Source organism: Pelmatolapia mariae, linkage group LG22 (genome assembly GCF_036321145.2).
Source record: "Pelmatolapia mariae isolate MD_Pm_ZW linkage group LG22, Pm_UMD_F_2, whole genome shotgun sequence".
Taxonomy (NCBI): domain Eukaryota; kingdom Metazoa; phylum Chordata; class Actinopteri; order Cichliformes; family Cichlidae; genus Pelmatolapia; species Pelmatolapia mariae.
In genome coordinates this window covers 15,223,312-15,243,932 of record NC_086245.2, presented here as the reverse complement: position 1 = coordinate 15,243,932, position 20,621 = coordinate 15,223,312, and the positions used below count along the sequence as shown (strand labels likewise).

The following is a 20,621-nucleotide window of genomic DNA, read 5'->3' as shown; positions in this document are numbered from 1 at the left end:
TCAGGTGAGGCTGGGACTGGGGATTAATTTAGAGCTGCTAGGACATCACAGGGATAAAAAGTCAGTGGGAGGCTCTTCTAAGTGTTTTAATATGCGTGTGTGTTAGAGTGCATGTAAGTGAACAGCACTTATATTATGTCATATTCATGCCACCCGGTATAGTGATCTAAGCGCTGTGTAATGAGTAGGAGATTTGTCATTGAGGCTACAGCACGTTGATACACATGTGCCCCCCCGTACTCCCTGCACTGCAGCACTGCTGCACCATAACACTAACAGCCAGCTTCCGTCTACCTCCCAACCTCGCTCTGTTTCTCTTGCTCTCTTATCCCTGCCATCTGCTCCCCAAAAACTGGCCAGTGGTTGTTTTTCATGGGAAAATCATCTACAGAAGAAGGCTGTTCAAGTCTTTTTGCGCATGCAAAGGTTTGCGCAGCATCCTGCGTGTTTACACGCCGCTTGTAGGGTGTAGATAACTGAAATGTAGACAACAACAGAAGATAACTCAGGGAGAAACAGAACACTAAACATCTGCCAGCGACATATTTGTATTTCATTTCATCACTCTCGCACACAAGTGCACGCAAATGCAGACGCGCACACATTTTTAAAGCCACATACTTTGCCAACCAACACAGGTTTTTTTCGTCTGAGACTTTCTTCAGTGTTGGAAACATTTGACTTGAGCCAACTCTCTTACCCAGTTAAAGGCCCTGAGAATTTCCTAGTTTACATAGCAGTCATAATAACTATGTGCGGTATTATGAATATCTAAGATATTTAGTACAGAAAAAAATTTAAAGGCTAATGTATAAATATACTAAAATATCCATGACTCCTGCTGCTGATACACGTCTTGGCTTTGGATATCCGCCAATACTGAGTACACAACCAGTATCAGTATTTAATAAGCGATAAGCTGTGATCCTCAGTGTGAGTAAGAGACTGTGAGTCAGTTTTTTTGTTTTGTTTTTTAACTCAGTCAGAGTAGAGTACAAATAGGAAAACAACCTCCCTGCGATTTGTGAAAAATCTGTGAGTCAAATCCATTTTTTTTGCATTTACTGACCGCTTTCATGTATCTGCGGTGACAAACTGGTATCCCAGAGATTGAGAGTGCAACACCCTCAACCTCTGTGTGACCGTTTCCTATCACAAGGCAAGTGCACAGGTCACCTGGTTGGAGGAAACCTGTCTCCAAACAGTTGCGGTCCAGTCACTCTTAGTCACTTTGGCGAAGGTTTGAAAATAATTGCTGTCATATTTATAAATATAGACAGCTTGATTGCATTTTGTTGGCAATCTGAGTCAGTCTGTGAGCTCAACCTTCTCTTTATAATAGAGACCGCAAGTCAACTGGTTTCCCAATAGCTTTATTCAGGTTATATTCCTATATAAAAGGAAGGTTGCTGAGTATCTCTGTCATTTTGCAGTCGAATCTTTGTCCTGCATAAACTGCATAACATTTGTGGAGGAATTTCTTTCAAATTATGTGGAATCCCAAACAGGTTTGCAGTTTTATGCAGATTTATTACAGTTAATTGCAGTATAATACAAAAAATTGCAAGTTCGCTGGATTCAGTTGCAGACTGATAGCAGTATGACTGTAAGTGGTTGACGACATGGTCCCCGCCTTCAAAAGCAAGAAGATTAAAGGGTCATGGCACATGATTGCAACAATAATTTTGATTCTCTTGGGTGACTTTAGCATTAAGCAGTATTTTAAATTAGCTTAAAATTCATTTTAAACAAAAATCTGCATTTTTGATATGCTGTTTGATATCCTCTTCTTTAATGTCACCTCAGTGTGAGAGTGGCTATTCTGTTTCCTCTCCTCTGCTCTCTGTTTTACTGATGTGCAGAACAGAGGTGAAGTGAAGATAATGGTAACCCAGTTGACTACATCTTGCTAGATTGTTCTAAGAAGAAGTGCAATAAAAGCTTCCAAGTGTTAACTGTAACAAAACAAAAGAAAACAAAGAAAGAGCGAAGTTGCCAGCCGTCCACTCGTCCACAGTGTGTTTGCTATAAATCACAACTGAATCTCAGACCAGTGCCAACAAACAGAACTTGTCAACACGGCTAGCTGACTAGCTACAGTTAAAATTTCTGGACTCAAAAGCATTCATACCACATGGACACAAGTTGACCGTGACTCAGAGGGAGACTTTATTCCAAATGTAGTCAAGGTGTAAGGGCTGTAGATGTAATGTTTTTTTGGAGATTAAACAGGCAGGCTGTGACGAAGAGAGGTGAAGCGTGGCTGGCACAGTGTGCAGGCAGACTGATGGCAGAGACTGGGTGAGCTGGCTTGGCAGACAGCTAGAGTGGGCAGGCAGGGAGAAAGGAGCTGCTGCCGGTGAGCTTGAGGAGCTGAAGCTTGAGAGCAGGCGGAGAGGTGGGGGTGAAATCTAAGCACAATGAAATGATATTAGTTTAACTCACTCACAAACACAATAAACGTGATAATGGTGTCTCTCCTGTGATGTCTGTCAGATAGCGACTGGAGAGTTGAGTAGATGTATGGCTGGTGATGAGCTGATGAGCCACCGGTTTTAGATGCTGATTGAATTGACTGCAGGAAATGTGAATGGTGCTACAACTACAAGTGACACACAGAGAGACAATAGGACAGGAAAACAAGAGACACAGAAGAAAGGAGACAGGAAGAAGTACAACAAGGGTCATGACACTGACAGCAGTCTGTGAAATTTGATTACACAATTCCCTGCCCTTTCTGCCTCTGATATGAATTTATCTGTTTTACCTTTCTTTGGATCACAAATCCTTAATCATGATAATGCACAATATTCGGCTACTGATCTTGGAGTAATAAAATACCTGCCTCTTTATTTTTATTTACTCAATGCACAAAAGCATCTGCAGCCCCTGCAGAATGTGAATTTGATCCTGGCGTCCTTGTAATCTATATGTACCTCTATATAGGTCAGCGTGGCATTGTTTACAGAGTGCACACGTGCTTCACTGCTCTGCAGCAACACAACTTATGTTTACATATATGAAACAGTAATGATTTGAGAAAATGGCTAAATGGCTAAAGCACTTCTGGATGGATGCAAACTGAATTTCGTTGCCTTGTACTTGTGACATGTGCAATGACAATAAAGTTGAATTCTATTCTATTCTATTCTATTCTATTCTAAAAGAACACACATAATTAATAATAATTAATTCAATTGGTCTGTCAGAAAAATAATGAAAAATATATATCATAACATCCCGAAACCCAACGCCTGTCCCTCACATAATGTGTCTGATTAACAGTAAAACCTTTTTAATATTTAAAGTTATATAAAAAAAGATAACTTTTCATATAAAACAGGTTATCAATTATTTTGACTATCCAAGAATACCTTGAAAATGTTTCCTGATCTCACACCTGTGGTTACGTCTTGGTTACGAGTCAAGATTGTTGTTTGCACTCAACTGTCAAAGGTGTTGGTGGATGTGAGGGACAAACAGACTGAGCGGCAGAAGCAATATGCTGCACTGTAATCAAACAAATCAAACAACGTGTACTCATTTTACTACAGCAGTCTGAAATTAAAGTAAATGAAGCGTGGATTATAGGTTTCATGCTTTATCATATCTTATTCTGTCAGCATCCATGGTGGCAACCAACACTGTCGTAGACAAACAGTGAGACTGTAAAGACGTTTGTTGTGCTAACACACATATGTGATGATGTGGGCTGTGGATCATAGCAGGACCACTGCCTTCGAGCAGAGTAGCCTCCACCATTAACTAAAGGTTAGCTTGCTGTTGAGGCTACGCCTGGCTCGTGTCCCAGCTTCTGTAAAGTTAAATATGTACTGTACATTATACGGCTTCAGGTAGCCCACCATCACCAGAGTACAATCATCCTTAAATTTGTGATTTGGAAATACAATAAGACCGACTAGATTAAAATAAATATTTGTTGCTGTCTCAAAAGTTGAACATATTTTACAGTATTTGGAATCTAGTTGTTTTCAGTTCTTGCAGATTACTAAGTAGTTGCTTTTTATCGTGCCAGCTCCTCATTAAAAGAATTTCTAGGCTGGTTTCGCTTTCCATGAGAACAATGTTTAAAACTGGTTTTAAACCTAACACTGAGCTGTGGAAGAAATTAAGTACTGCACCTTTGAAACAAAATGAAGCCAACAATCACATATACGTAAGCTCAATTTTCTCTTTACAGCAGTTAAAACAACAAAAAAAAGAAACATGAAATATTTTCAGTGAATTATTCACGTTAAGTTCAAATCGGGATTTGTTTGTTTGGGGTTGTGTGCTATGGGAAGCCGTTGGCTCCAACTGTTGTTGTTGCCACTTGCTTTCCAGCTCCACCCCTGCGCCCAAATTAGATGTTCTCGGCTTTGCATAACTGATAAGACTTGCATGGTTTTCATGTCTGCAAAGTCAACTTGCTCCGCAGAAGCGAGTCATGAGTCAGCACTGAAAAAGAAAGAGGAGCAGGGGAACGGAGAAGGTGGATGAAGTGAGAAAGACAGCGCTCGCTCTGATTTCACGTTTGTGTCACAGGTAATCTGGTCTATGGAGCAAGAATAAACACTCACTAAAATAGACTCGGGTTATGCGTGTTTAGTGTGTGCACTGAAGAGTCAGAAATCCTGTGTGTGTGTGTGTGTGTGTGTGTGTGTGTGTGTGTGTGTGTGTGTGTGTGTGTGTGTGTGTGTGTGTGTGTGTGTGTGTTGCTCTGTGAGACATGGGACATAGCAGACTCTTAATTTGTCTGTGACCTTGAACTTCACAGGCATCTCCTTTGCTTTCCTTATTTTGCTCTTATTTTCCTCTCATCTTCTTCAGTAGGATTTTTAAAGGTTCATTGCAAGCATTTGTCTTTGTTGTGTTTCAGTCTGTGAGTGAGTCTTTCCTTGCATTTCACTCGGTTGCTCCCTGGAAAGCTGAGTTTCAGTTCTATATAAGCTGGTGCTGCATGTGTGTAGACCGATGATTAGAACCATGCATTGCTGTCTGTGTGTGTGTTTGAGGACTACAAATGCAGGATGAATAGTGCTGCCTGAGCAGGAGATTGCAAGCTACTGTCCTTAAAGGCACCCATCCTCATATTTACAACCTACACAAAATTAATTTAGGCCTAAAAAGGATCTGAAGAAGAGACTTGAACCATGGTGTTGGCGATGGTTTGCTATTAAGACTCGGGATTTCACTGTCAGAAGAGATGGATTAAAAGCTTCTCGTGTTTACCAAATTATTCAAATTGATTCAGCTCCTGTGTCATGGCAGTTTTCACCCTGACAACTCACGCTGTTTAGCATTTCTTTGGTTAATTCAGCCGTTTGTGCTCAGCAGGTGTCCTCTCCCAGTCACTTGAGTTATTTTTGAGTATCACAAAAATGAGGCACGTCTCACATCCAGTTAGTTTTATGCATTTCTTTATAGGTTTACTTCCAGGCAGAGAAATGTCATTATATAAATGTCATTATAATACTGAAATCAAATTGCAGAGATGTAAAGCTTGAAATTGGCAGCGAGGATTAGGTACTATTTATTCAATCATTGTGTGTATGCATCAGCGCTGCCGTCAGTTTTCACTAAAGCTATTCACTAAAATCTTGGCTGTTACTGAAGCCAGAAACTGCAGCTGTATACTTTCGGGCAAAACATCTGCTAATTGAAGCTGCGTGACCTTAAATTTAAGGCTGTGCTATATATATATATATATATATATATATATATATATATATATATATATATATATATATATATATATATATATATATATATATATATATATATATATATATATATATGTATATATATATATATATATATATATATATATATATATATATGTATATGTGCAATTTTTTTTAACTTGACTTAGAGGTGTCACATGCCGATGCCAGTCATATAGACTCCATGCCTAGAGTGCACAATGAGACAAGCCCAGACATGTCTGAGGGCAAGAGCTGCACATCAGAGAGCTGCTTCAATGACCCTTCAACAAAGCTTAATACATTGCAAAGTCTGCAAGATGACTGTTCCAGCAAAAGGTGGGAACAGCAAACGTCACCACCCAAGCTAAAAACACAAAGCTCTTGCAGCTGGTGATTTAGCCAAAAGTAAACTAATGACTCAACCGACCATTTCTAGAGAATTTGCTAGTTGCACTCACTTACTGTGCAAGTTTAGTTACTTTAGTTATTAATAAACTGAAGCACTTATGCAGTTATGTCACATTTTTGCCTAAAAATCACTGGAAACTACAATCTAGGCTACCTTTGTGCTTACATTTGACTTATTGTGTGTCACTGCTATAATCCTGCTGCTGATACCTTTAGTGTCAGTACTGTCAGTGACTGTAGCTCATTTGAAAAGAATACCCTTCATTTTCTTCACTCATAAAGGCTGCTGCAATCACCAAGAAAACATTATTAATTTCTTTCCCCTATATTGTCATATATAATTGAAATATAGTTTTTAACCTGTGCTTTCCACCCCTGTTAAATTATTTCTTTTATTTTGAGACCCTGATGGTGTTTCTGTGTGTACTGCTGCTGCTGGGATCAAGTGCTTGTAGAAAACCTTCAGTCTCAGAGCTGGTTGCTTGATTTCATGATTTTTATTGCAAGAATCACACACATTGGCCTTAAAAACCATCACAAGTTCGCTGTTTATTTAGTGTTTCAGAACAGATGTGATTATCTTTTTTCTTTTAGGTTACATAACCGTTCTGTTCAGCAGCCAACACTTGGATGTTAAATATTAACAGCAGCAAAGAAGAAATGATGAGACAGCTTCTCACTACACTGCTTCAAAACTGATTAATATATTAAACGATTAGCAGAAAAATTGCTTTAGGAAATTCTCAGTAGTTTATTATTAAGCAGTAAATTAAGAGCTGAATTTAGTGGTTGGCTGTAGCCCCTAAAGGCCTGTCATAGATGAAGAAACCAATTGACATCCTCACGATAAGTATTTAATCGTGTTGGTACTGTATCGGTTGTGTTTTTCTTCTTCTTGTAGTTTTAAACTTCACATTAATGTGTGTACCATTTGGGGAAAAAACTCATTGCTTCCCATGACCAGAATTGCAGCGTCTCCACCCTGTTGGGAACCATAAATTATGTCCACCATCACACATGAAGTATTTGGAGATATGTGGCCAACCAGATTGGAACATTTTGTTGGTGTTGTTGTTGTTGGCATGTTACAACATGGAGACTTTCAGCACATCGCGTTCCCTCTGTCTTGACCATGGAGATTGTGATGTTCTTTCTGTTGTTGTGCTTAAATCCGAACAGAATTCACAAGAAAATTTGGGGCATATTTGTATTTTAACGCCCGGAGAGAAGAGGGGCCATTATGTAATCTGCTGCAGTGTGTGAGGTCAGGTGACGAGGGTCCTGTCTGTTTGTGCGCGATAAAATATTCAGGACCATCTTGAGTGCATCATGAATCTTAATGAGGACATGTGAGTACACTAGGAGTGGAGGAAAGAAAGAAACTCTGTTGATCTGTCTCTTCTCCCCTCTCCCTCCATCGCTGGTTCCTCCCACCATCCACCTGTCAGAAACCCTCCTTCCACCCTTCCTCCCGTCACCGCTCTCCTTCCCTCACTCTAATTTTATTTACTTTCTCAATCTCTCGCTAAGAGGCTCGATAAGAGTCTTAGCACTGTTATTTTGTATGTGTGCTGTTCACGTGGCAAGCATTAGTGTGTGTTGGGTGTGATGAATCGTGCGGTCTCCATGGGTTTTAATCCAGTGGGCCACTGCGCACAAAAACACACACTTTGGAATTCGGCTCTGTGGGAAATTGTATCGAACTTCCATGCAGACTGTGTTTCTCTGTCTCTCCGTGAAGCGCGCTATTAGCTGAAGGCCTTCCCTTCTTGTACTCCTCTTTCTCCTTCTCCTTTTTAAAGATTTTATTTTTCATCTGCATGTCTGTCGTTTCTTCTCGCCACACACACAAGCCCTCTGTTTGAAACAGTAGCTCAACTTGAAAACATTTTAGCTCATAAAACACATTGCATTCTTTCATCCTTCCCGTCCAGTTTCAAAGACTGTCCGAGTGTCTGCGTGGATGAATCATGTGCTCAAACCAATTACACCGTTTAAAAATGAACTCTTTTCATACGAGAGAACACATACGTATGTGTCTGCCTGAATTGTGGTATAAGCATGCTGATACTTACAAAAAAACCCCAAAAAACTCACACTTACAAATTTAAACACGTGTGACTTGGTTTGCCAAGTTACAGAAACAGACCTTTTCTCTATGCTGTGACCTTGTATATAACTTTGGTTTTATGTGTCCAGATTTGAGTTATTGGTGAGTTATTAGAAGGTTATTTTGTTGGTATTTTCACAACTTTTAATTGTAAAAAGCAGCAGAAACACTGTTTTGTTTTGAGATGCTTATCCACAGGCTTTATAATGAAGATTTTGAAAAATTGGAACATTTTTCTTAATGATATGAACAGTTGTTCAAGGTGTAAATAGGAACTTGTTTTTGAAAAGATTATTATTTCCCCCTTTTTTTGTTGTTGTTGTTAAAATCTTTCATGTCATTACTTTGGCGTTTTTTTGCCAGTATACTCGCTGGCCAGATTATTATGTCCACCTTGGTAGCACCAGGTTGGACTCTTTCTACCTTCAGAGCTACTTTAATTCTTTGTGGCACAGATTCAACAAGTTGGTGGAAACATTCCTCAGAGATTTTGGTCCATATTGACTTGATAGCATCACACAGTAGCTGCAGGTTTATCGGCTGCACATCCATGATGTGAATCTTCTGTTCTGCCACATCCCAGAAGATGCTTTATTGCACCTTCTGGTCACTCCAGAGGTTATTTGAGTATCTTGGTGAGCATGTGAACCTGTTCTTAGCTGACAGGAGTTGCACCTCGTTTGATCTTCTACTCTTCTTCATGCCTTGTACAAGTGTTCTTTGTTTTTTTTAAGTTATTGCCTTCCTGTCAGCTCAAAGCAATCTGACTTCTGGCTTCAACAAAGCATTTTCACCCAAACAACTGCTGCTCACTGGATATTTCCTCTCTTTCTCTGTAAACCCTAGAGGTAGTTGTGTGGGAAACTCCCATCAGATCAGCAGTTTCTGAAAAACTCAGACCAGCCTGTCTGGCACCAGCAACCATGCCCCTTTTTAGAGTTGCTTAAATCACCTTTCTTCCCCATTCTGATGCTCAGTTTGAACTTTAGCACACCATTTTGATCATGTTTATATGCCTAAATGCACCTCGTTGCTGCCCTGGGATTGGCTGATTAGATATTTGCATTAACAAGCAGTTGAACAGGTGTATCTAATGAAATGGACCGTAAGTGTAGATTGCATATGCATCGGTGCCAAATTTTATGAGAAGCCTGTTTGCACTGTGTTTTATACTTGCTGATAAATCATGTAAGAGAAAAAAGAAACAGCTGTAGTTTCTTTTATACAAGCTCAGTTGTTGTTTTTGCAGCTGATCATATCACCTTCAAGAATAAAACCACTCCCTCATCTAATCTCAGCTGATGCATGAAAAATCACATCACTCGCACCTTCCCACACCTACCGAGCTCATTAGGAGATAACAGTAGGACATGTTTAAAATTTAAGCAGCTGTAGCTCATTACTGTTTTTCTCTCCTCTTGCCATTTTTCTTCCAGATTGATCAGCCATTCGATGGGGATTTTCAGAGGAGCTCCGCCTACCGTCGCCGCATTCCCTCCTCCTCCCACCCCCTCCCCCCGCGACCTTTTGCTCGCCCCCACCCACTCCGTCATCCAGCCCTCCATCCAGCCCTCCATACAGAAAATGACTCTGGAACTCACTGAATGGTCTTCTATATGGATTTTTACTGCTTGTAATAGACAGTAAGAAAAAAGAGGCGCAAACCTCGATGACAAAAAAGCCATAAACACCCACAACACACACACACACACACACACTCTCACACACACACACACTCACACACACAACAAACACAGCTACACACACAAACACTTTCATACCAAATAAAGCTGTTTTGCAAGCAGTTTCTCTCACATCTTGACGTGCACACACAAAAGAAGCAAGTGCACAAAGCCACTCTTGGAATGTACCGCTTACTCTTCCCATGAAATTCAACTGCTTCCTTTATTTTTCTGAGATTCTCTACAGGCCTTGAGAAAGCTGATTTTATTAGATTTTTCCCCTTCCTCCCAATTTAAACAAGGATTAAAAAGGTTGGGAATTTCAATTTGCAGTGTTTTTGGAGGACAACTTTAGAGGACAGCTGATTACTAATTGATTTTTTTTTTCTTCTTTTTCTGAAAATTCTGATCTGTGATACATCTGGGGATAGCAGATTAGTTTATCTGCAAATATTTAGTGTCTTTAGCCTTTATAGTTTTAGTAGGACCCAGTTTAACATACATTTTATTACCTCGCAGGCTGGGAAGCATCTGTTACAGTTATTCAGCACTTCTTGAACACTTAAGTAATAGATGTAACAAGTGTATAACTAGCAAGTTACAACCACTGATTGCATTTTGTAGCTTGTAAAGATTGTAATGAAGTTACTTCTAGAAAGTCACTACTCGTTTTAAAGTACAAGTAACTTGAATTGAGGAGTAGTAGGAGTAGTATTGTTTTTGTACTGTAGTATTGTTAGAAGGGGTGCGCTTGTTTTCCTGTTGCTTGCATGCCCTCCAACATGCCTCCCCAGAACACAGAGGCTGACACCATGCAGGTCGGATCTCTGGTGGGTGGGGTTAGCAGCAAAAACTCCACTGCATCAGGCTTGGATGAGGAGAAAGGAGGAGCAGGAGGCGAGACGGATGGATTGGGAGGCGGAGGCGGAGCGGCAGAAGGAGGCCGAGGAGGAGAGGAATCTGCTAGCGAAGGATCGATCGAAGGGATTCCTTTAAAGCGATGGGTGATGCACGGAGCCGTGATGTTCGGTCGGGAGTTCTGCTACGCCATGGAGACAGCGCTGGTGACGCCTGTGCTGCTGCAAATAGGTGAGCAGAGTCCAGATGATTTACATATGAAACATAGAAAGCCAACATCTGCAAAGTACTTCAGCTGCAAAATTGCTGTTTTTTAAAAATATCTATTTCATGTGTTTTTTAAACTGTAGTTCAGGATCTACATCAAACTACATCAACCAAAATTATTAATTCACAAAAAAAGGAAGGAAAAGAGCAGCAAGGTCTCACAATAAATAGCAGCCACTCACAAAAAATGTTGATTCTGTCCTTCTGGACGTGGCGTTTTCAGTGGGAGAAAGAATTTATCACTGGCTAGCTCACTGTTATCAGTGAGGTATAAAGTAGAGCGACAGAGTGTGTTGAAGACATTTCATGGTGTTGTGAAAAACATTTACTTCTAAGGATCGACGTTGGGATAAGCTAATGAGTGGAGCTCTGGAACATGTGCTTGACGTAACCAAGGTACCAGGGTTGTGACCAGCACTAGGCTGTCATGTGGCCTGCCCATGGCTGGGTTCATGGGCATTAAGTTAATTGGTAATTCTAAACCGGTTGTAGGTGTGACTATGAGTGTGAATGGTTGCCTGTCTCTCTGTGACAGCCCTGACCCAAACTGACAACCTGTCCAAGTTGTATCCTGCCTCTTGCCCTATGACAGCTCCAGATGCTCCAACCCCTCAGATGGATGGATGATGAATAGATAGATGGATGAAATGCTGTTGTCTATCTTTAAATTGTCATGCCATTTAAGGGGACACCTTAGCAGCTAAAATGTCAGAGCACATATCTCATCTCCCCTTCACCTTGTTCGAATCTGCTTGGAGATTACCCGGCTTACACCCTGCCTCACAGCATGCACACACAGAGGGAACCAGACCTCCGGTCACAGTGGGCATGCTGTCATTTGCACCCAGTGTCATCTTTGACAGCCTTTTGAAAATATGCCAAGTCCAGTTCTGTCTGGAGGGTACTGGAGTCTATAGAGGAGATGGAGAGGGTGTGAAGAGCGAAAAGTAGGAGTGGAGGAAGGGGAAAAATGTGAGAAACAGCCATAGCATTATTTGTAGTTTCCATGTAATCCCCCCTCTCTTGCTTCTTTTTTTTCCTCTTCAAATTTCTCCTTCCCCTTCACTGACGTTAGCGCGATGTCCTAGCTTACATAACCAAGGGGACATGAATAGGAGGTCGCTCTGTGGACACCGTGACTCCTGGCCGGCTCACCCGGGATGAGCTGCCACAGGGAACCGGGATCCCAAACATGCACTTCAAGTGTTTGTTGTGTCGAAGGCCAGCACTGAGATCAGCCAAATGTTGGAAATTTAAAGGCTTTCAGCTGAATTCAAAAGAGTGGTGTGCTCTTGATGCATAATATTAAAGCAGGAAAAGGCATCCCAAGTAACAAAAAACTATTTCTGGGATTCATTTAAACATGTCTCCTGTGGACACATTACACGGGGGAGCCGCTGCATGTTTTGGTTCTAATTTTAGCCCCGATTTAGCTGCCCTAGCCTAATTTTTTTTTTAGATCAGAATATGTCTGAGCTCCTCTTAGTAGATTTTGAAACTGCCGGGAGGTACAAGCCCCACAGATTAGTCTGCTAAAACTAAAGCAGACAGAACAGTGGCTTTATTTGTCACTGAGAGCAAAGATAATCCAGTCATGGTATTTGTGTTTTTCATTCATTTTGACCTTTTACTCGTCATAATTAATGAGAAGGTTGCCTTTCATCCGAATAAAGGAGATTCCAGTCAGTACAATACAGATAAACAGTGCTTGTTGTTATTATTACTACCAAATACTCCATGCAAAGCATTTTTACTAATAAGTTACAAATAAAAACGTGTACATTTGCGTCACACGTCGCTGCCAAAGGATGCTTTACGCATAAGTGACAGCATAAGCCTGCAGCTTCCACAGACTTGCTTTATTTTAGGCCCCGGGAATGAGAACAGCCTGGAAAAGACTACAAATGATATTAAGATCTCGTGAAGCTGACGTGCCTATCATGTTAACAGCTGCTGAAAATTAGGTTGATGAGAGACATGAGAGTGAACCAAGACTGTACAGTCAAGATCTGTAAAGTCATAAAACAAGCTGAGCGAGGGACTGCAGAGATTGGAGTTGTCTGAGAGCTCATTAGTATGAGAGATTTGGGGAATAATGTAATAATTTCAACAAGCTGTTTGGAAAAAATGGCAGGTTGGAATTTACTTTGCTTGTGGTAATCTTGTACTCTCTGTGTGACATTTTGGCAAGATTTTACTTCCCGTCCTGTTTTGTCTGCCATACATCATGCTTTGGATAGTTTAGCAGGTCTAAAAATGGAAATGAACTCCATGTATGCTTTGGTTAACCATGGAGAGTTTTTCTCATTTCCTGTGCATGCTGATTAGCCTCATGGATGTATTAATAGATCTTAATATGGCATGTCAGCATGTCTTTCTTCCAGTGGCAAAGTAGAGCTAAAAAAAAGAAATCCCCTGTGGACCAGAGTGATTTTTCCTCATAAAACACCATTGTAAAGTGTTGACAGGACCATTATAACAGAGCTGGAAAACTGCTGGCAGAACAAACAAGGTGGAAGCAAACCTGGAAGAGGAAGTTTTATTATGGCTTTTGGGTGAGCCACTTTGTTTTGAAATAGAAAAGGACTTTTCAGTTCTTATTTTACAACATCCAGAACCATCTTGAGCGTTTGGTTTTTAGATCAGTTTAGAAGTTATACGTCTGTGTACGACTACGTTTCCCCCGACCCTTCACAGCCACAAAGGTTACTTGTGTTTGCATTCATTCATGTTTTTAGCCTGCTAAAGGAAAAACAAACAGATGTAGTACCTGAAAACAACCCCCTCCTCTAACTGTGGGCAGAGCTCCAAGTTTTGGGATAACAATATCCCGCCCTCCCTCACCCGCTCCTCTATGTAGTTAGTGCTCTATGCACTGACTGTAGCTACTAGAATTAGCTGGATCGTCAGTAAGCTGGCTGGTTGGCTCTGCCTGAGTGAAACCATTGTATGTGTAACCCCACAACATTGAGGTCACAGAAGGGGAGAGGGTGTGTGTCTGAGTGTGTGTGCAGCTGATACAATTTGGTCAAGGAGCCCATATTTACACAACGCGGAGAAAAGCTAAGAAACTTCTGCCTTACAAGGGCTTGTGCGGGGAGCATGCCGAGCTCTCGTCTGTTCTTATACAAGGAGGCAGGCCTTTCCCCTAAAGGCAAGGGCACATATTGGGGCTGTTGAGACAGTTATATTTATAATTTAGGCATCAAATCGGACCAAATTGGGCTTGAGTCTTGTACAGTCTGGGCTGCTAGTTGAAAACAGTCGATATAAGTGAGATAAGATGATCACTGTGCAGCTTTTGTCCTTGTTTCTTGCGTTCAGTTAAGTAAATTCATTTAAGGTCAATTTTATTCATATAGCACATGTTTGCAGCAATGATCATCTCAAGCTGCCATATATTGTAAGGTTAAAGATTCACCAATATTAGAGAAAACCCCACAGTGGGGATGACAAACTCCCTTTGTTTACAGTAACAAGTGGGCTCAAAGAGGGCAGCCATCTTCTGTGACGAGTTAGTGGGTGATGGGGAAAGGAGGAGACAAAAGAGGAAGTTTTAAACCTAATCTTAGCAGTAGAGCAGGTGTCTGTTTACTGAACCCAAACTGGGAGCTTGTTCCACAGAAAGAGGTCTGATAGCTGAAGGATCTGCTTCTGTGTACCCTGCATCTTACCCTGTAACAGCTGGGATATGCATTGATATCTTACATACCCTGAAATGTTCTTGTTTATTTCTCTGTAAACTCTGTGTTTGTGGCTATTTTTTAGGTCATTTAAGCTGCCACACAGAGAGGTGAAGGGTCTTTTGAAAAGACGTTTTGCATCCAGTGCACTGCCTTTGATTTGTTCTGCTTGACCTGCAGGGACATTTTCCTGTTGTCTTTGTTGAAAATCACCCTCAGCAGGAACACCACCTAATGCTCACACAGAGATAAGAGTGAAAGGGAGTCAGCTCTACAAATGGGATTAAGAAAAGTGATAAGGTAAAAGAAAAAGAGCAGCGTGGGGGGTGGGGGTGATGAGTCCAGACCGTGTGCTGTGTCAATCTTTTCAGTTATGAGCGTGTCACATTACATAATCAGCTTTCTCAGAACTGACCTCATAGGCAACTCAAGACAACTAGTAAAGCATCAAAATACTCGTTATTTGTCTTTATCAAATATATATGTATATATGTGCAGCTCCATACTAACAGCAGGCTGTTGGACTAACGTCAGATTAGGGACGTTATCAGACATCGAAGCATTGTGGTGAGAGATTAAAGTACCTACAGATACAAGGCAGTGCTTAAGAATCATGACAAAGAGTACATTTAATGTGAATACAGCAGAAGCTAGTGTTGGTTCATACAGAGTCACTTATAGCTCACATAGCCATTATTGTTTCACTTAATTTTGAGAACTGGATGTAATTTTATGAACCCCGTCAAGTACGTCGCTCATTAAGTTACACCCACTGACCTCAAAAGTCGCTGTGTTTTGAATTCGATTAATAGAATAGAATAGAATCAAACAGAAAGTCTTTATTGTCATTGTATTCAGAATACAAACACAATGAGATAAGAAGGTCTCGCTTGGCAGAACTGTAAAAAAAAAGAAAAAAAAAGAAACGAAAAAACAGCCAGAAGCACACAGACACACCTCCCCCCCCCACACACACAGCAAAGACTCCCAGCACTCACTCACCTACTAAAAATTGTTATATTTTCTTGAAATCTCAACTTTCCTTTGATGCAGATGAGCTCGTTTCAGTTATTTTCAGCAGTTTGTGTTATTTTGCCCACGTTCCTACAAAAAAGTAGATTTCTGTTTCAATTATTTCAAGGAACTGGCTGATCCTCTAATGAAGAAAGGGTTCAGTAAATCAACTTAATACAATAGAAAAATTGATAAATAAAAACGAGCATGAGGCTAAACAATCTCAGGAGTAGCACAGTCTGATTCAAAGGTCTCTTTCTAACCTGTAATTATTTATAATCTGTTTATTTGCATGGTTGACTGCCCACCTTTGCAGCAATGCCACCATTGTGTTACCCAAAAGAGTGCAGGCTGGCAACTCTACAACTTTGTTGTCCTTCTTTGGTGGCCTTCTAGGCTTTACTTAAGGAGATTACTTCAATCCAAAATGAAACGACCTTCTCTGCGGCCCAAAGGTGGCGCTCTCTGGATTAGTGTCTTCACCTTTTACTACATCTGATTTCCTCGAATTCTGAAAAGCGATGTGCCTCTTAATATTTGCATACCAAACTAAATGACCCACAAAGTGGCAGTTAAAGTTAATGAAATAATGAAACCATTTGAGTGCTTGTTTACTTTACTAATGCATCGTGGCACGGTGCCGCGCCGGCTTACTTGAGGCCAGATTTGCCAAGTTTGCTACAAGCAAACTGTTATTTTCAATCTGAGACCTTTTTCCTTTCATGTCACAAATTTTACCACATGCCAGTCTGCGCGTTAACTTTTCTTTTGCTCCGATTTCATGGCAGCTAGATAGTAGCTGGTACCCTGTTGTCATGTCACAATACGAAATCTGCCCCCGCTGTTTAATTTGCAACAAATCAGCTTGATCTTACGCTGTTTATACTTGCATGCCAGGTAACCTAATCCACTGAGTGATCCTATCATGTTCACTGGTCTAATCTAGCAGATGACCTTGCAGACACTGTAATACAGGGTTACATAAATGACTGGCTTGATGTCACACTCACTAATCACTATAATCTGACCAAGTCATTCAAAGGATAGAAAAGATGGAGGACAGAGTGACAGAAAAACGTTTTTAAAACACCTGCATCGGTGAAATGAGGGTTTATCAACAGATAGCTAGAATATGGAGGTAGGAGAGAAACATCTGGATTGAAAAAAATGTGAGAAATAGGAGCCACTGTGTGTAAATCACAATCAGTCCTCATTAATCGTTTTACGCTTCTGCCTGTCACCACAGGGAAAGAGAGAGAGACACAGAGAGAGAGAGAGAGAGACAAACACACCAGTCTATTCAGTTATTTGAAGTCTTCTTATTTATAGCATTTGGACTCATCACAGCAGTAACTTTGTTCATTTTAATAAGTTATCACTAACACAGACACCAAAAGGGTTTTTATGAAAGAGTTATTTGCACGTCAGTAGCTTTGCACAGTGGTGAACCATGGATGCCAGCGGTTCCCAGACTGTGGCGTGTGGACCGTTAGGGGTCGTTGAGAGGGTTAAACTGTAGTCAGAGCAGCAGCACAGGTTATCTGTTTTTTGCATTCGTGACATAGGGTAGATGCAGAGCCAGCAAATACTTTAGTCAAAGACATATTATAGGTGTGCTATTTTTCCACCCAGCAGGCGATAAGCCAGGTATGTGAGTGCTATCAGTATACGATATGCGAGGAATGCAGAACTGAATGTGTGTGTGTGTGTCAGCACATTGTTCCCACCCCTCTCTCGCTACAGACAAGCAAATAGCAAAGCTCTCAGGTGATGATGAGGGACAAAGAAACATTGGGGGAAGCTGTTTTTAAAAATAATTTTCGTTTTATCAAGACGATTATAGTTGTAATCAGTGGCCTAAGGAATTTGTTTACAGAGAGCACCCTGAAACATGTGGGAAAAAACCCTCACAAACAGTTAATATGAATAAAAATACAAAATAAGAAAAAAAGACAGTTAAAGTTCAAATATGCGGAAGGTTGTTGGTTTGAAATTAGGAGGAGGAGGAAACATAAACCCAGCCCCAGGAGGGTAACAAGCCGTCATCTGGCATAAAAATCTCTGCCAGGTTGATCCATACACTGCGGTGACCTCTTGGGAAACAAGAGAGCAGCTGTAAGTACTTCAAAATGTAAAATGTTTATACCCTGTCCAGGATTTTCAGTGTGACGCTGGTCCCTGGCCCCCTTCTTGCTCTGTTTGGCGTCAGTGTGAATAAGGTGCTTCTACGGCCTCTAAAAGACAGGCGTTATCATGCCTGTTGGCCAGGAGGGCAATCCTACTGAGGTGGCAGGACGCTGCCCCTCCCACTCACAAACAGTGGTTAAATGACCTCATGTCGTGTCTAAAACTGGAAAAAAATAAGACATTCACTCCAGAACTCTACTGGGAAATTTCAAAGCATATGGGGTCCTTTCCTTGATGCGTTTCAAAATCTATAAGAATTTTTCAGCAAACTCTCTTATGTCAGGTGTGGGAACACAGTGTGCAGGTCTAGGGCAGTGACCAGGATGGGAATGAATGTGATTATTTTGCAGGGATTATGTTATTTGGGGAAATATTATACACATGTTTATATTTCTCTCTCTTTTTTTCTTTATTTCCCTTTTTTGTTTTTTCTTGTTTTTTCTTTTTTATCACAGCCTTAAATGTACGGGCTAATTACCCCGGATGTACAGATCATCTGTAATCCTGTTCTTCTCTTTTTGTTTATATGTATAAAAGAAAAACTCTTAATAAAAAGACATTGTTTAAGACCTATAATCTGTTGGTATGCTAAATGCAGAGGTTTGACCAGCAGCTGTGGTCTTTGAAAATAAATAGAGAACATCAGCATAAATTTATGTTTTAACACAACAAATCGTTTACTCTTGTAAGTAACTTCATTGTAAGAATTACATTTTAAAAAAATCACAAAGCTGTGCTTCATTTTAGGGGACATCTGTATTGGAGAAATGATGCTGAAAAAAATCAAAAACGTATTTGTTATTAAATTTCTGTGAAATGCCTGTAAATTATTTTTAGCACAGCAAAGAGGCTGGCGGAGTTGCCACATGTTGTTGGATGTGCAAATGGTGCTTGCTTGTTTGGATTTTGAGCTCACAGCAGTTTTGTTTAATAAGATTCGTGCGATATGGAAATGAACCAGATGTAAATGCATACCTCATCATGCATTAACAGCTGACCTGCAGCTTGCTCAGCACATCATTTATCCTAACCTCAGAGCACCGCAGTGGTATAAACACGGGGCTAATGTGACAAGAAGCTGCTCAAATTTTTTTTTCTGTAACTCAAATTAATCACAACACACATGAAAACAGAAAAAAACCCAACCACACCTTAAAAATCTCTAAAGGAGGAAGGAGATTTACATCAAATAAAAAAATAATACAAATACTATACAAACATTTTGTTTCACAATAATAATAAAAAAAGTTTTATGGACTTTATCCAGAAGCCTTAACACTAAACTCACTGTTTCCATTCCTTTTTTTTTTCTTTTTTTACAGCTTTACTTTTTTATATTTCACACTATACAAAACAAGTTGGACTGCAGTCAGTAATAGTGACCAGAAATCCATAAAACCAAGAGTGAAACACACAAACACACACAGGCCCAACAACAGCCACAAAACACATCAGTAATGGTTGGCCTGAGGGCAGTTGGGTGGATGTGCGAGTGTGTGTGTGTGTGTGTGTGTGTGTGATTGGGTGCGTATTTTAAAAGAGCAGAAAAACATCTGCTCTCTCACTGACTTTCGCTGACTTTGACCGTATATTAATGAGAGGAAGATGGATGAATACTGACAGACTGGTCCTGTGGAGTTGTTTACTCAGATAAAGTCACAGGACTTTCACTCAAGGAGCTAGTGCTCAAATCCCACAAAAGGAGAGTATTTTTTGTCTTTTGGTAGTTAGGTTGTTGGTTAGGTTTAGAAATGGATGATGGTTTGGGTTAAGGCTGTTCTTTTGTTTTGTTTTTTTAACAATTTAACCCAAATCTCAGAAAGCTGAATGTCCTACTTTTTTTGGGAGATACACTTCAAAGGCAAATAATTCATGTCCATGTACAGAAAAATATAAGGGATTATATTTTCAGGCTATTTTCATTATATAAATCCAGGCTGAAATATAGATTTCCACCTTAAAAAAAACTGTTTATGATGTTTTTTGCCAGAAGGATCAGTTTAATTTCCTTTAAACTTTATTTTTATGGAAAACTGTTAATATTCATAGATTACATGCCACATATTTAAAGATGTTATTCATTAGTTTGTGTTTTTTTATTATTATTTTGACCTCCGGGTATTGCATCTCTGTGTGATACCACAGAGATCTGTGTCTGGATCAGTCATGAGGTCAGTACATATATGACATGTATTACTGTGCAATTTTAAACTTTTATGAACTTGTAAGGGTCACCTCTTACCACAGAAAGTTTTAGGTATTGCAAAATGCATTGCAGCATAGTCACAAGGAAGAAGCCGTCTGACTTGTGACCATTACAAATTGTAACTTGGAAAAAAACTCATTAGGTTTCACATGGCATGACAATGAAATATACCTATATTTATTGCAGAGGCCATTTTTTTTAAATGCAGGCCAAAACACTTCCAGATATAAAATGAGAAAATCAGAGGGGACATATTAGTTTTTGCAACAGGTTCTGGCTCTGCTTTCTTTGAAGCTGCTTGTCGTTTGTCTTCGCTTTGAAACTGTTGAAGCATTTTGATTTTACTGAGTTGTGTGTCCCATGCGATTAGTGGTGGCTGGCCAATACACAAAGTAGATCAATTAAATAATTTCAGATTGTTGCATCATCACAGAAAACTGAAATTCCCCTTTGTGTGTCGAAGGGAACAATTGTATTTCAGGCTTCAATGTGTCACGTTTT

At 40.2% G+C, this 20,621-nt stretch overlaps 1 protein-coding gene across 2 annotated transcripts in view; it reads left to right on the top strand.

The window, feature by feature from the left end:
- The window catches only part of LOC135932962 (solute carrier family 45 member 4), a 52,635-nt gene that overhangs the window by 11,015 nt on the left and 20,999 nt on the right, over nucleotides 1–20,621 (top strand). Inside the window, exons 1-2 of one of the 2 annotated variants that reach the window (XM_065470751.1) lie at nucleotides 4,419–4,545; nucleotides 9,660–10,994. In XM_065470751.1, coding sequence (XP_065326823.1) covers nucleotides 10,676–10,994 — 319 coding nt within the window. In that variant the 5' untranslated portion in view covers nucleotides 4,419–4,545; nucleotides 9,660–10,675. Of the gene's footprint in view, nucleotides 1–4,418; nucleotides 4,546–9,659; nucleotides 10,995–20,621 lie in introns of those variants that run through there. The other variant, XM_065470750.1, reaches the window with a different exon arrangement.